Here is a 13,547-nt window from a genome sequence, read left to right as displayed (position 1 = left end):
TTAAAAATTTGAAAAGCAGGATAACATAACATTTCTGTACTGCTATGGTATAATACTATACCATAGCATACGAATTATGCGCTATCATATGTGAGGTACCTACAATAACAGTGGCCTAATATAGCGTTTGTAAAAGAGCTATGAATTACATATTATAGCGTTTCTCTCGTGCTAACAATGTACAGATTTGTTGTAGTGAGTCATGGCTTAAAAAACACAAAGTGTTCATATTACTATAGAAACAAAAGTCCAACCAAACATTAAAACATAAATATGCATGTCATAAAGTCACTCACATAGAGCGACATAGACTTATTTTATGTAAAATACACCCATTTAAGCAACAACGATTTTGGGGAGATTAACATGAGAAGAAACAAATACACTTGTGAGTTGGGTTGGCATAGTTGCAAGATCCATGTCGTGCTCCCTCAAGGTTAATGCACTGATTCTTGCAAGCACTATTGTTTCCACAAACCCCTGACCATGTCTTACTAGGCCTATCACACAACATATGTGCTTCCATCATTGACGGTGTCTCTGCATATGTATATATATATATATCTAGGTCAGTTATCAAAATAAAGGAAAATAACATTTAAACACAAATTTTAATTCATATGATTAGATAATTACTCACCAAAAGCAGCAAAGAGAAAAAGAGCTGCAAACATAAGGGTGATGATGGAAGCAAACTTAGCCATGATGATTATCACTATTTTATTTTGTGTGAAGAAATGAGCTAAAGATCAACCTCTATTTATAATGAAATGATGATAGTGTGTTAGTCTTCTACTTGCATCGTATAAGCACGTAGTAATAACCTCACCAATTAAACACAGTGTCTTCTAGTAGCTAATATTAACAGATAAGATCTTCACTTATGCATATATAGTACGTTGATAGCTACTGGTTTCTCCACCATATATTTTCCAAATATCTAAATGGCTGCTTTGGCTTTGACCTAATGATACATCGTTTACATAGGCGGCTGCTTAATCTACTGATGTGTGGTCAAGACTCAAGAGAAATAAGATCTTAACTAAGCCATAGTTACACGAGTATTTTGATATGTCAGATATTTTCACAGATAGGGTAAGTGTATATCGACATGGTTTGGTTGATCTCAGGAACAGCTAGTATTGTTCCGCCAAGTTTGCAGAACAAGAAACCGTTCTCACGAGATTTCCGCCATTAAGACCTAGAAACACCTTTAACCATACATTAGCTTATTAGTCGGCTATGGATAACCAAACAAGTGTTGGTCATAGCCTGACCCTTGAACGTAATAGGCCGTAATAGGCTAAACTGAAAACCGAAACGGGAATATACAAGACCTAAATTAACCTTTAATTGCCCGTAATGGTCTGAACCTAAAGGGCTAATTGGAGCCTCTAGTTCAGGGTGATTAATTAAAGAAATAAACGATGAAATTCATCAAAATTTGGTGGATTAATTAGTTAAATTAGCTAGGTATAAATTGTAAATTCGTTAACAAAGGAATTGGCAAAATAACTGTAAAAAAAATCGTAAAAGGATTAATGAAAAAGCCTAAAAATAAAGACTAATTCACCACCATGCATGAATTTTTCGGTAATTCTTTAAGGAATTAATCTAATCAAACTATTAAATCCATAATCCTGAGTTTTCTGAATTTTTCCGTAAAACATTTGGATCTTTTTCCCCGTCATTCACTCTCAATCAATATTTCATTTCTCCACCATGCATGAATTTGGTAGCCTGATCAAACTATTAAATTGGGGGTTTCACCTGGCTATAGTGATAAAACGTGACGTCCTAGATTCTTTTTATATAAATGATAAATTTGTTTTTGACATGCATATTCGTAGGTCATTTAATGGTCGTGTGTTTCTCTGTTTTTATGTCTTCGATAAATAAAAATTAGTGGTCCTGTTGGGGTGTCGCCTGCTGTAGAGACAAATACGAAATAGAAAGAAACAGTCTTACGTCGTACATATTACATTTATATGAGTATTATAACAACAAAGTCCAACTAAACATTCAAACATAAACTTGCATGCATGTCATAAAGTCACTCATAGAGTAACACAGACTTATTTTATGTAAAATACACACGTGTTTAAGCACCAAAGATATTTGGGTTTTGGGAGATTAACATGGGAAGTAACAGATACATCTGTGATAGGGGAAGACATAGTTGCAAGAACCATGACGTGCTCCTTCAAGATTAATGCACTGATTCTTGCAAGCGTTATTGTTTCCACAAACTCCTGACCAGGTTCCACTTGGCCTCTCGCACAACTTCTGTGCTTCCACCATTGACGGTGCCTCTGCATATATCTCTCAAGGTTAGTTATCAAAATAATTGAAACTAACATTTAAACACACAATTTTCATTCATATGATAAGATCATTTACTCACCGAAAGCAGCAAAGAGAACAAGAGCAGCAAAGATAAGGGTGATGATGGAAGCAAACTTAGCCATGATGATTATCACTATTTTGTTTTCAAAGTATGTATGTATGTGTTGTGTGATGAAATAAGGTTTAGATTAACCTCTATTTATAATGAAATGATGGTGAACTAGTCTTCGATTTGTGCATCGTATAATCACGGACCGTAACCCCACAAATAAAACACTAAGCGTCTTCTAGTAGAAATATCAAAGATAACATTCTGGTCTATTCATTGTTGACAGCTGGTTTCTCCACCACATATCTTTCCCTATGGATGGGTTGCATCGTTATCTTTGTAACTTAAGTGGCTGCTTTGGCTTGGAGTCAAGTGTCACATCGTTCACATGGGCGGCTAGTTAATTTGACTCGGTCAAGAAGTAGTTTAAACGGTTCAATGTTTGGAAAGAAGTTCGTGAAATATGAACCGATGCATCTGTCGATACTGATGCGGATAATTTGTAAAATCTCGTTCCATTGTCGATAACTGGTTTTGATTTGAGATTAATTTAAATCTCATGAACATGAACAGATGTGTTACACTTACTTAGGACTGGGCTAATCTGCGTATAATACCCAACACACAATAAAGCACCAAGAGTTTTGGTACATTAAGATGCGAAGAAACAAAGACAGCGTTGCAAGATCCATGTCTTGCTCCCCCAACTATGCATTTACTCTTGAACACAATGTTGTTTAAACTATTTCATGACCATCACCCACTTCTCTTTTGGCACAACTTCTGCGCTTCCACCATCCACCATCTTTTGTTCTTCTGCATTCATAACTCAAGATTAGTTAATTCTTTTATAAAGAATTCGCTATTAACTTATTAGTAATATATATGTGTTGTCAAATAAATTCTAATTAAGTTGCCATTTTGCCATGCATAATTATCATAAGATCATTACTCACCAAGAGCACCAAAGATGAAAAAAGCAGCAAATAGAATGGTGATGATGGAAGCAAAAACCATGATGACTATTACTACTTTAGTTCAATGTATATATGTGTAGCCTGATAGGAAGCCTAAGATCAAACTATATTTGTAATGAAATAATGGGGACTTAGTGTTTTACTTGTCCCCACAAATTAAACACATACATAGTAGACAATATAATTAACACGCAAGTAGATAATAACATAAAGATAAGTTGTTGAACAGTTGTTGATGGCTGGTTTTTCAACCACATATTAGACTATATCTCTATCAAATGTAACCTAATAAACTGGTTAATCTGACTAGGTCAAGAATCTCAAGATGATTAAATGGTTCAAAGCTTCAACTCAGAGTTTGAAAGCACCACCATTTTTTTGTTTCTTACTTTTATTTTTTTATTTAGTTGAATAATCGCCAAAGTAAACCATCTTTTCATTAAACTGGAGATGATATTGTGTTCCTCTTGATTACGTTCAAATTCTTTATTATGTGCCCTTATTAGAGAAGTTCTCAGTCCTTACTGCAAGTCTACAAATGATGTTCGTGTGACATGAACAATTTAATATGGGCAACGGTATGCGTACAAGTTTATAATATTATAAGAAACCAACATAATCATATCTGGTACATGTCATAAGCTCACTCATGGAATGAGACAAGACTTATTTTATGTGAATAAGTGAATTACACAATTAACCGTCACAAATTTCTAGTCGATTAACATGGGAAGAAACAGGAACACTTGTTAACTGGGAAGGCAACGTTGCAAGATCCATGTTTTGCTCCCTCAACTCGGATGCAATGATCCCTGCACGCAAAATTACTAAAATTACAAATTCCTCGCATAGTCCCAGTACTTGGCCTCCCACACAGCTTCTGTGCCTCCACCATTGTTGGTGCTTCTACATGTATATACCTCAAGGTTAATGTCGATTAAATCGTAATTTTATAAAAGAAAAATTTATAACCTCATTTTGGCATGCATATTATAAGATAATATTTACTCACCAAGTGCAGCAAAGAAAAGAAGAATAGCAAAGAGAAGAGAGAAAATGGAAGCAAACTTAGCCATGATGACTATGATTACTTTGTTTCCGATGTATGAGTGTGAAGTGTATGGAAAGAACAAAGAAGCATAAGTTCAAACTTTAAATATAACGAAATGGTGGTGTGTCTGTCGTTTTCTTGTCAGCGTACAATTGTGTGTTAACCTCACAAATTAACCACGTACACACCATCTTCCAGTAGAAAACATTAACACGTACGCAAGTAGCTAATAATACATATAAGATGTTGACACGCATGTTGATAAATAAGTCGATGGCTGTTTTTTCAACCATATATTAGACTATCTCTGTATCAAATGTACCCTAAGAAACTGGTTAATTTGACTTGGTCAAGAATCTCAAAATGATTAAGCGGTTCAAAGCTTCGAATCAAAGTTTCAAAGCACCACCAGTTTTTGTTTCTGACATTTTTGTTTTGTGTGAATGCTCTAACTTATATATTATAGAGAAGTTATGAGTCCTTATTGCGAATGATGTTCGTGTGGCATGAATAGTATAATATGGGCAAGAGTATAAAATTTATACTATTATAAGAAACCAACATAATCATCTCTGGCACATGTCATAAGCTCACTCATAGAGTGAGACGGACATATTTATGTGAATTAAACGCATAATATTAAGCATCAAAATATTGTAGTCTATTAACATGGAAAGATACAGAGACACTTGTTAATTGGGAATCCAAATTTGCAATATCCTTGTGGTACTTTCTCAACTCGGATGCAATGATCCCTGCACGGAAAATTACTGACACTACAAATTCCTCGCGCAGTCCCAATACTTGGCCTCTCACACAGCTTCTGTGCTTCCACCATTGTTGGTGCTTCTACAGGTATTATATACCTCAAGGTTAATAACTATTACTAACTATTATCGAATAAATATCTTAATACATAAAGTAAAACTTATAACCTCATTTTGCCATGCATATGATGATAAGATAAGTACTCACCGAGTGCAGCAAAGAAAACAAGAATAGCAAAGAGAAGAGAGAAGATGGAAGCAAACTTAGCCATAACTATGATTTCTTTGTTTCCGATGTATGAGTGTGAAGAAATTAAAGAAGCATAAGTTCAAACTTTAAATAGAACGAAATGGTGGTGTGTCGGTCGTTTTCTGGTCATCGTGCAATAGTGTGGTAACCTTACAAATTAACCACGTACACTGTACACACCATCTTCCAGTAGGAAACATTAACACGCAAGTAGCTAATAATACATAAAAGATGTTGACTAGTCCATGGCTTATTTCGGAATCACGTATCGGGTTTTGCCTCTCTATCTAATGTAACCTAAGGAGATGCTTGGAGTTAATGCTACATTCTGGTTAATATATTTGACTTGGTCAAAAAAAAAACTAAATTCATTTTCTTCGAAAAAATCTGATGCAATAGTTGAAAAAACGTTAAATAACTCCGATGCAGGCCATGTTATTATTATATAGATTTTGTTTTCAATGTATGTATGTATGTCTTGTGTGATGAAATAAGGTTTAGATTAACCTCTATTTATAATGAAATGATGGTGAGCTAGTCTTCTATTTGTGCATCGTATAATCACGGACTGTAACCCCACAAATTAAACACTAAGCTAGCTTCTTCTAGTATAAAAATATCAAAGATAACATTCTGGTCTATTCATTGTTGACGGCTGGTTTCTCCACCACATATCTTTCCCTATGGATGGGTTGCATCGCTATCTTTGTAACTTAAGTGGCTGCTTTGGCTTGGAGTCAAGTGTCACATCCTTCACATGGGCGGCTAGTTAATTTGACTCGGTCAAGAAGTAGTTTAAACGGTTCAATGTTTGGAAAGAAGTTCGTTAAAGATAAACCGATGCATCTGGCGACACTCATGCTAACCATTAATTTGTAAAGCTCGCTCCACTGTCCATAACTGGTTTTGATTTGAGATTAATTTAAATCTCCCGTATTTCAATTTTACATGAAACTTAATTTTATGTTTTTGTTTCATCGTCATGGCACCCATTTCCTTTGTTTTCATTTTTCTTATATTATTACTACTTACATTTATGAAAAAAACTCTGGTGAAAAAGATATAAATATGGAAGTCTGAACCCTTCTCAAAGCGTCCTGAATACCTTATACAAAAAAATCGTTACTATTCGTGTATAAATTCATTAAATGATTCATGATTTTTCTGATAAAAATACAAGTAATTTTTTTTTTTTAATCCATAGGGGTCAATTGACGATTTATACTCATATAGTCATGGCTAAGTTTGATTCCATTTGTATATAAAAGAAGAATAGCAAAGAGAAGAGAGAAAATGGAAGCAAACTTAGCCATGACTATATGATGTATGAGAGTGAAGTGTAAGGAAAGAAGCATAATTAAGTTCAAACTTTAAACATAACGAAATGGTGGTGTGTCTGTCGTTTCTTGTCAGCGGACAATAGTGTGTTAACCTCACAAATTAACCACATACACACCATCTTCCAGTAGAAAATTTTAACATGCATGTTGATAGTAAGTCGATGGCTGTTTTTTCAACCATATATTAGACTCTCTCTCTCTATTAAATGCACCCTAAGAAACTGGGTAGTTTGACTGGGTCAAGAATCTCAAAATGATTAAACGGTTCAAAGCTTCGAATAAAAGTTTCAAAGCACCACCACTTTTTGTTTCTAACTTTTTTTTTAGTTTGGAGATGATGTTTGTGTTCCTCTTTCTTGATGAATGCTTTGACTTATATATTATAGAGAAGTTATCAGTCCTTATTGCAAATGATGTTCGTGTGGCATGATTAGTATAATATGGGCAAGAGTATAAAATTTACACTATTATAAGAATTCAACATAATCATAACTGGTATATATATGTCATAAAGCGCACTCATGGAGTGATACAGACTTATTTTATGTGAATTAAACGCATAATATTAAGCATTAAAATATTGTAGTCTATTAACATGGAAAGTAACAGTTACACTTATGAACTGGGAATGTAAATTGGCAAGATCCATGTGGTGCTTTCTCAACTCGGATGCAATGATCCTTGCACGGAAAATTACTGACACTACAAATTCCTCGTGCAGTCCCAATACTTGGCCTCTCACACAGCTTCTGTGCAGCTTCCACCATTGTTTGTGCTTCTACAGGTATTATATACCTCAAGGTTAATAATTATCACTAACTATTATCGAATAAATCTTATAGAAAAATAAAAACTTATAACCTCATTTTGCCATGCATATGATAAGATAATTACTCACCGAGTGCAGCAAAGAAAACAAGAATAGCAAAGAGAAGAGAGAAGATGGAAGCAAACTTAGCCATGACTATGATTTTTTTGTTTCCGATGTATGAGTGTGAAGTAAGGAAAGAAGCATAAGTTCAAACTTTAAATAGAACGAAATGGTGGTGTGTCGGTCGTTTTCTGGTCATCGTGCAATAGTGTGGTAACCTTACAAATTAACCACGTACACACCATCTTCCGGTAGGAAACATTAACACGCAAGTAGCTAATAATACAAGATGTTGACTAGTCCATGGCTTATTTCGCAATCACATATCACGTATCGGGTTTTGCCTCTCTATCTAATGTAACCTAAGGAGATGCTTGGAGTCAATATATGCTACATTCTGGTTAATATATTTGACTTGGTCAAAAAAAAAATTCACTTTCTTCGAAAAAATCTGATGCAATAGTTGAAAAAACGTTAAATAACTCCGATGCAGGCCATGTGTAAAGTTAAGAACCGAGATATTTAAAACCTTGTCGAGACATTGGACACATATAGGTGTAGTACAATTTATGAAAGGTTTGATTACTTTTGTCAATTAGCCTCAAAACTATAATTAAAAGGCAATTATAGTTAAAGACTTCATGTAGAGAGATATTCATAAGTTTTTAACAATCAAAACTCATATATTTATTAGTTATTACAAATCCAACATCAGGCTTATTTTATGTTAGATCTTTGGTATATTCACGTGGGAATGAGCAAAGACACTTGTTAACCGCATCAAGGCAGCGATGCAAAATCCATATCGTGCTCCCTCAAGTCCAATGCACTTTAATACAATTCTTCTATCATGTCCCAATTGGCCTCTGGCACAACTTCTGTGATATCATATTGCTGATATTTCTGCATATACAACTCAAGGTTGATTATGATCGTTATTTGAATTTTCTTCTTTAAAAAAAAAAAAAAAAAGCTGTCAATTTACTATGCATAATAGTATATGATAAGATCAATACTCACCAAGAATAGCGAAAAATAATAGCAACGAGGATAAGGGCAGTGAAGAGAAGGTGATGATGGAACTGACAGCAAACTTACCATGACTATTATTATTACTTGGACTTGAGTAATTGAGTTAACATGAGGAAACAAGTGTATGATCAAACTCGGGTTTATGACGTTTTCTATAATTAAAAAAAAAAACAATGTTTATAATAATGGTGGTGGTGGGTTAGTATTTTACAACTTGTCAAAGAATAATAAATGTACTAGCCCTACAAATTAAACACCGTCTTCTAGGAGACAATTTATTAAACACGCAAGTTAATAATAGAAAGACGAGTTGCTGAACAGTCGATAGCTGGTTTTAATTTTTTTTGTAAAACGATAGCTGGCTTTATTCAACCACTTGTTAGGCACTTAGGCTGCAACCTAATTTGGCTCGGTCAAGAAAAAATCTCATGATGATTGAATGGTTCAATGCCTCGAATATGAGCTTGAAAGAAATATCTGGACATGTAAAGGATACGAACCATGATTGCATGCATCTGGATGCAGGCCATCCCGTTGTCCATTATATTCTTGAATTTTCTATTTGAGATTTAGAAATCTCTGATTCGCTTGAGTCACAAGTAAAACCAGTCTATGATCTTCTTCTCTCCAACTAAAGTGGATGTGGATAGCCGTCAAGCGCCTGAAGGCTCAAAGCCCAATGATGATGCTTTGGTGAGCTGCTTTAGTATGGAGCGACTGCCAGTATTTGAATAGATGCAAGGATGCCAGGACAGGGAATTGTGAACTCGCCATATTTTTATAATAATTTAAGCCGAAGTTTACGTATAAGTTATAACAATTATAAACTTTACGTATAAGTTATTACAAAGTATTTAATTGAATTTGTAACTATAAATGTAATTATGTAGATAATCTCTCCGAATATAAAATCTTATTTTAATAATTTTAGTTCAATATAGCTTGAATCAAATATGTAATACAATTAAAAAGTCTAATATTGAAATTTGTATTTACATCCGACATACAAATACCAATCGCTAAGTTTCTATAAATTTAATAATAAATAATTATATCGATGCTAATTCCATTACTTTCCTCATAAATTATGAGTCCTAATATTAATTAGTCTGTCCGATTCCTCCTCTGTTTGTTACCATTATGACACTTGCATGTCATGAAAAAATATTAGAAATTAATATTTGTACGCTATGAGATGATTTTATTTTAAAAGTATATTCGATGTCAAAGATTCTTTTAAACAATTATGCATATATAAAATCAAATAAAGTTTAGAAAGAACAAATCTTTGTCCTTTTCGAATTTTCCAGTTGTACTTAAGAAAAAGAAAACATGAACCAAACAATATCGTAAATTAAGCAACATGATCGGTCATACGTAGAAATGACACATATACTTATTTTGATTAAAATATCTTCTTCTTCTTTTCTTGAAAGAGAAAAAAAAAATCGTTATTTTATGTAACATTGATTAACATGCATGGAAGTAAGTAGAACATGTGATATGAGAAGCTATATACTAGTAGTAACATGGAAACAAGTGCAAGATCCTTCAAAATTAATGTACTGTCTGTAGCATGTATTATAGCTTCCACAAACTCATGACCACGTCCCACAATTGTTCCTCATATACACAAATTTTGTGTTTCCACCATATTTGGTGCTTCTATAAATGGTTATTATTCAAGGTATCAGAATAAACTAATGAAAAGGAAACTTTAGACACATACTTCCATGCATATAATAATATATCATGGTTCGTAGATGATTGGTTCTTCTCCACCTATTTATGCTTTGGAACGCTGCTTGATCTATCTAATATAAGTATGTAACCTAAGCGACTGGTTTGGCTTAGCTAGTGCTACATTAATTGTCCAATTGGGCAGACTCAAGAAGAATAAAATCTTCATTAAGTCATAGTTACAAAGTCGTGGTGATTTGTGAAAGATTTGCAACCTTTATTGTATGAGTATATAAATAGAAGAGGAAATTAGGACTTCAGTATACTTTGATGAATTCTGCTGTAACTCAATCGGTGTACTACAGACCACTCTAAGGAAAAGATTTTTCTAGGTCTCAAATTGCAATATCGGATCATGGGTTTCATCAACCAATTTACTACAGAACCAATTTTATAAATGATGAGTTTTTTTCTTCATAGCATCCGTCTTTTCACCGGCCAATTCATAGTCTTGTCGGAGATCATGATACAAAAGTTGGAGGATGACATATATATATATATATATATATATATATATATATATATATATATTTATGTCCATTCTGAATAGTAAGACAACAATTCGCTCCTGAATGCACCATCACTTTTCCTTTTTTGTTTCTAGAGTTGATAAGCCAAGTAAGCCACTTTCTTTTTATATGTTATGATGTTATGTATACTTCTAGGCTGGATGCTTTCTGTTGTCCCAATAAGGATGTGTTCGAAGCAAATATAAATGGACAAGAACAAGAAGAACAGTTCTAATACGTAAAGATTTATATTATTATAAGAAACGATAGAAGTTTACATAGTAACAATACCAGGACACATGTCATTAAGTCACTCATAGAGTGGCAGAGACTTATTTATGTAAAATACACACACACTTACGAACCATGGAGTTTTTGGTTGATTAACATGGGAAGTAACAGATACATCTGTGATATGGGAAGACATAGTTGCAAGAACCATGACGTGCTCCTTCAAGATTAATGCACTGATTCTTGCATGCATTATTGTTTCCACAAACTCCTGACCATGTCCCACTATTCTTTTTGCACAACTTTTGAGCTTCAACCTTTGTTGGTCCTTCTATATATATACATAATCATTATCAAACAAATATTTAAACGGAAAAACAAATTGATAACTTATTTTACCATGTATATGATTAGATCATTACTCACCAAGAGAAGCAAAGAGGACAAGAGCAACGAAGAGAAGGGAGACGATGGGAGAGAACTTAGCCATGTGATTATTAATGATTACTACTTTGGTTTCAATGTATGTGTATCGTGAGAAAATAAGCATAGTATGAACTTCTATTTATAGTGAGTTCAGTCTTTTACTTTTCGTCTTTTTAAAATGTGTAACACCCCACAAATGAATCACATATTGTCTTCTAGTAAACAATAGAAGATAAGATGTTTGACTAGTTTAGAGTTGATAGCTGTTTTCTCAACCACATATATATGATTGTGCCTCTCTATCTAATGTAACCTAAGCAGATCCTTCGGGTTCGAGTCAGTGCTATACTGTTCACTTGGGTGGCTGGTTAATATATTTGACTTGGTTGGTCTTGGTCATGAAGATTAAACTCTATATTTCGAACGAGAGTTGGAAAAGAACCGATGCATGCCATGTTTAAAGCTCATCACATTCTTGGCGTTTCCATTTTCGACTTACTTAACTCTCTCATGCTTGATTCACAAGACCAACAACAGTACCCTCGATACTACAATAAGAGATGTCCCCGGTCTATCGTCTGTGCAAGTTGTTGCTAAGATTCTTTAACATGTCCTTTTTTGGGTCTTAATCCAAATTTTGATCGATTACATTGTTATTTGGTCATCATAACATTAAAATAATTTTAAAAAATTTGATATTTGATCACTTTTTATTCAGTCTAAAGTTTTATAAGAGAAATAACGCACAATTAAATTATATTATCTTATTGCAGCTTACCAATTTTTATTTTTATTATATAAATATAAAGTTACCAATCCTTTGCTGCAAGTTTGTAGCGAATTTTCGCTAAACATTATTTCAGTCGGACAAAACTGCCTTGAACTATAACGTTTGGCTACTATTTTGTCACATTTATAAATTTAGTAACATAGGAAGGAAGAGAGACACTAGATGATTGGGGAAGGCCTGCAGCGTTGATATTTCCTGACCATGTCCTAATTGGCACTTGGCCTCTCGCACAACTTGTGCGGCTGCGCTTCCACCATATAGTTGATGTTTTTGCATATATAATTCAAAGGTTGATTATTGTTATTATTAAATTACTGTCATATAAATCTTAATTTGCCATTTTATCAGGCATCTGATGATTAGATCATTATAACCAAGAGTAGCAAAGACAACCAAGAGCAACGAAAAGAAGGGTGGTGATGGAAACAAATTTAGCCATGATCACTACTACTACGTTGTTTTCAGTGCATAGTGTGTGACGAAACAAACCTGAGATCCAACTCTGTTTGTAATGAAATGGTGGTTAGTAATTTACTTGTCAACGTATAATAAATGTGTTATAACCCCACAAAGTAAACATATACCGTCTTCGGGTATACAATATTAACACGCAAGTAGCTAATTATAGATGATAAGATGGTGACAATTCAAAGTTGATGATGGTCAAGATCTTACTGGATATGCCCTCTCTAGCTAATGTTAACCTAGCTAAGCTGCTGGTTAAATATGACTTGGTCAAGAATCTCAAGATGATTAGATGGTTTAATGTTTCGAAACAGCGTTTGAAAAGAACATGTGGAGGAATCAACCATGATGCATGTTGCATTCCATCTGTCCCGTTGGCCACTGTCCATTATATTTGAACATCTTATTTGCTTGAATGGCAAGAAAATAACCGGGTTGGGTCTTTGGGTTAATGGGTCCACTGATCCAATGTTTCTAATGGGTAAGTGAATGTTAATCACCAACGTAATTGAAGGCCCAAGGGCCAATTAACTACTCGTAACGTAGAGTCTGGTGGACTATGTATATATCCAAGCCGTACATCGACCCAACAAATAAAGCCAAAATCTATAAAGATTAGTTATATCAGTTAATTACACATTTTTTATTTGTAAATCATCAAGTGTCTGAAATTGTAGGAGGGTGTATTGAACTTAATATTTTA

The 13,547-nt window shown here is 33.9% G+C and overlaps 5 protein-coding genes and 1 long non-coding RNA gene across 7 annotated transcripts; all 6 read right to left on the bottom strand.

Annotated features, from left to right (window-relative positions):
- Nucleotides 1–203: 203 nt before the first annotated feature.
- On the bottom strand, nucleotides 204–832 carry LOC104713241 (defensin-like protein 1). Its single transcript, XM_087466795.1, has 2 exons — nucleotides 641–832; nucleotides 204–540 (listed from the first exon to the last, which is right to left on the bottom strand). Exons 1-2 carry the CDS (start codon nucleotides 702–704, stop codon nucleotides 362–364), a joined length of 243 nt encoding a protein of 80 aa, XP_087322921.1. The 5' UTR covers nucleotides 705–832; the 3' UTR covers nucleotides 204–361.
- Nucleotides 833–1,949: 1,117 nt separating this feature from the next.
- LOC104713240 (defensin-like protein 4) lies at nucleotides 1,950–2,519 on the bottom strand. Its single transcript, XM_010430325.2, has 2 exons — nucleotides 2,405–2,519; nucleotides 1,950–2,312 (listed from the first exon to the last, which is right to left on the bottom strand). Exons 1-2 carry the CDS (start codon nucleotides 2,466–2,468, stop codon nucleotides 2,134–2,136), a joined length of 243 nt encoding a protein of 80 aa, XP_010428627.1. The 5' UTR covers nucleotides 2,469–2,519; the 3' UTR covers nucleotides 1,950–2,133.
- A 1,434-nt stretch (nucleotides 2,520–3,953) lies between these two features.
- On the bottom strand, nucleotides 3,954–5,924 carry LOC104713239 (defensin-like protein 1). Of its 2 annotated transcripts, none has more exons than XM_087466794.1 (3): nucleotides 5,359–5,924; nucleotides 4,385–5,272; nucleotides 3,954–4,278 (listed from the first exon to the last, which is right to left on the bottom strand). In XM_087466794.1, exons 2-3 carry the CDS (start codon nucleotides 4,446–4,448, stop codon nucleotides 4,094–4,096), a joined length of 249 nt encoding a protein of 82 aa, XP_087322920.1. In that variant the 5' UTR covers nucleotides 4,449–5,272; nucleotides 5,359–5,924; the 3' UTR covers nucleotides 3,954–4,093. The 2 variants fall into 2 exon arrangements, with proteins under 2 accessions (XP_087322920.1, XP_087322919.1); XM_087466793.1 differs by having other exon boundaries at nucleotides 5,399–5,924.
- Nucleotides 5,925–7,256: 1,332 nt separating this feature from the next.
- On the bottom strand, nucleotides 7,257–7,771 carry LOC104713238 (defensin-like protein 1). Its single transcript, XM_087466792.1, has 2 exons — nucleotides 7,679–7,771; nucleotides 7,257–7,558 (listed from the first exon to the last, which is right to left on the bottom strand). The coding sequence occupies exons 1-2, from the start codon at nucleotides 7,740–7,742 to the stop codon at nucleotides 7,371–7,373; spliced, it is 252 nt and encodes an 83-aa protein (XP_087322918.1). The 5' UTR covers nucleotides 7,743–7,771; the 3' UTR covers nucleotides 7,257–7,370.
- A 438-nt stretch (nucleotides 7,772–8,209) lies between these two features.
- On the bottom strand, nucleotides 8,210–9,433 carry LOC147939219 (uncharacterized). The gene is made up of 3 exons (XR_015566668.1): nucleotides 9,184–9,433; nucleotides 8,672–8,835; nucleotides 8,210–8,554 (listed from the first exon to the last, which is right to left on the bottom strand). It is a non-coding gene; the product is annotated as an uncharacterized LOC147939219 (long non-coding RNA).
- A 1,734-nt stretch (nucleotides 9,434–11,167) lies between these two features.
- LOC104713237 (defensin-like protein 4) lies at nucleotides 11,168–11,699 on the bottom strand. The gene is made up of 2 exons (XM_019230159.2): nucleotides 11,590–11,699; nucleotides 11,168–11,494 (listed from the first exon to the last, which is right to left on the bottom strand). Exons 1-2 carry the CDS (start codon nucleotides 11,651–11,653, stop codon nucleotides 11,316–11,318), a joined length of 243 nt encoding a protein of 80 aa, XP_019085704.2. The 5' UTR covers nucleotides 11,654–11,699; the 3' UTR covers nucleotides 11,168–11,315.
- Between the last annotated feature and the right edge of the window lie 1,848 nt (nucleotides 11,700–13,547).

Source organism: Camelina sativa, chromosome 9 (assembly GCF_030686135.1).
Source record: "Camelina sativa cultivar CO46 ecotype springtype chromosome 9, ASM3068613v1".
Taxonomy (NCBI): domain Eukaryota; kingdom Viridiplantae; phylum Streptophyta; class Magnoliopsida; order Brassicales; family Brassicaceae; genus Camelina; species Camelina sativa.
The sequence above is the reverse complement of the archived record's forward strand: the minus strand, read 5'-3'. Positions and strand labels throughout refer to the sequence as shown.

Excerpts from the sequence above, each read along its gene's own strand:
- LOC104713241 (XM_087466795.1), bottom strand. The coding sequence starts at position 704 with ATGGCTAAGTTTGCTTCCATCATCACCCTTATGTTTGCAGCTCTTTTT. Across the intron at positions 541-640 it reads TTTTCTCTTTGCTGCTTTTG|AGACACCGTCAATGATGGAA; the intron begins GTGAGTAATTAT and ends ATACATATGCAG.
- LOC104713240 (XM_010430325.2), bottom strand. The coding sequence starts at position 2,468 with ATGGCTAAGTTTGCTTCCATCATCACCCTTATCTTTGCTGCTCTTGTT. Across the intron at positions 2,313-2,404 it reads TGTTCTCTTTGCTGCTTTCG|AGGCACCGTCAATGGTGGAA; the intron begins GTGAGTAAATGA and ends AGATATATGCAG.
- LOC104713239 (XM_087466794.1), bottom strand. The coding sequence starts at position 4,448 with ATGGCTAAGTTTGCTTCCATTTTCTCTCTTCTCTTTGCTATTCTTCTT. Across the intron at positions 4,279-4,384 it reads TCTTTTCTTTGCTGCACTTG|AAGCACCAACAATGGTGGAG; the intron begins GTGAGTAAATAT and ends ATATACATGTAG.
- LOC104713238 (XM_087466792.1), bottom strand. The coding sequence starts at position 7,742 with ATGGCTAAGTTTGCTTCCATCTTCTCTCTTCTCTTTGCTATTCTTGTT. Across the intron at positions 7,559-7,678 it reads TGTTTTCTTTGCTGCACTCG|AAGCACAAACAATGGTGGAA; the intron begins GTGAGTAATTAT and ends TAATACCTGTAG.
- LOC104713237 (XM_019230159.2), bottom strand. The coding sequence starts at position 11,653 with ATGGCTAAGTTCTCTCCCATCGTCTCCCTTCTCTTCGTTGCTCTTGTC. Across the intron at positions 11,495-11,589 it reads TGTCCTCTTTGCTTCTCTTG|AAGGACCAACAAAGGTTGAA; the intron begins GTGAGTAATGAT and ends GTATATATATAG.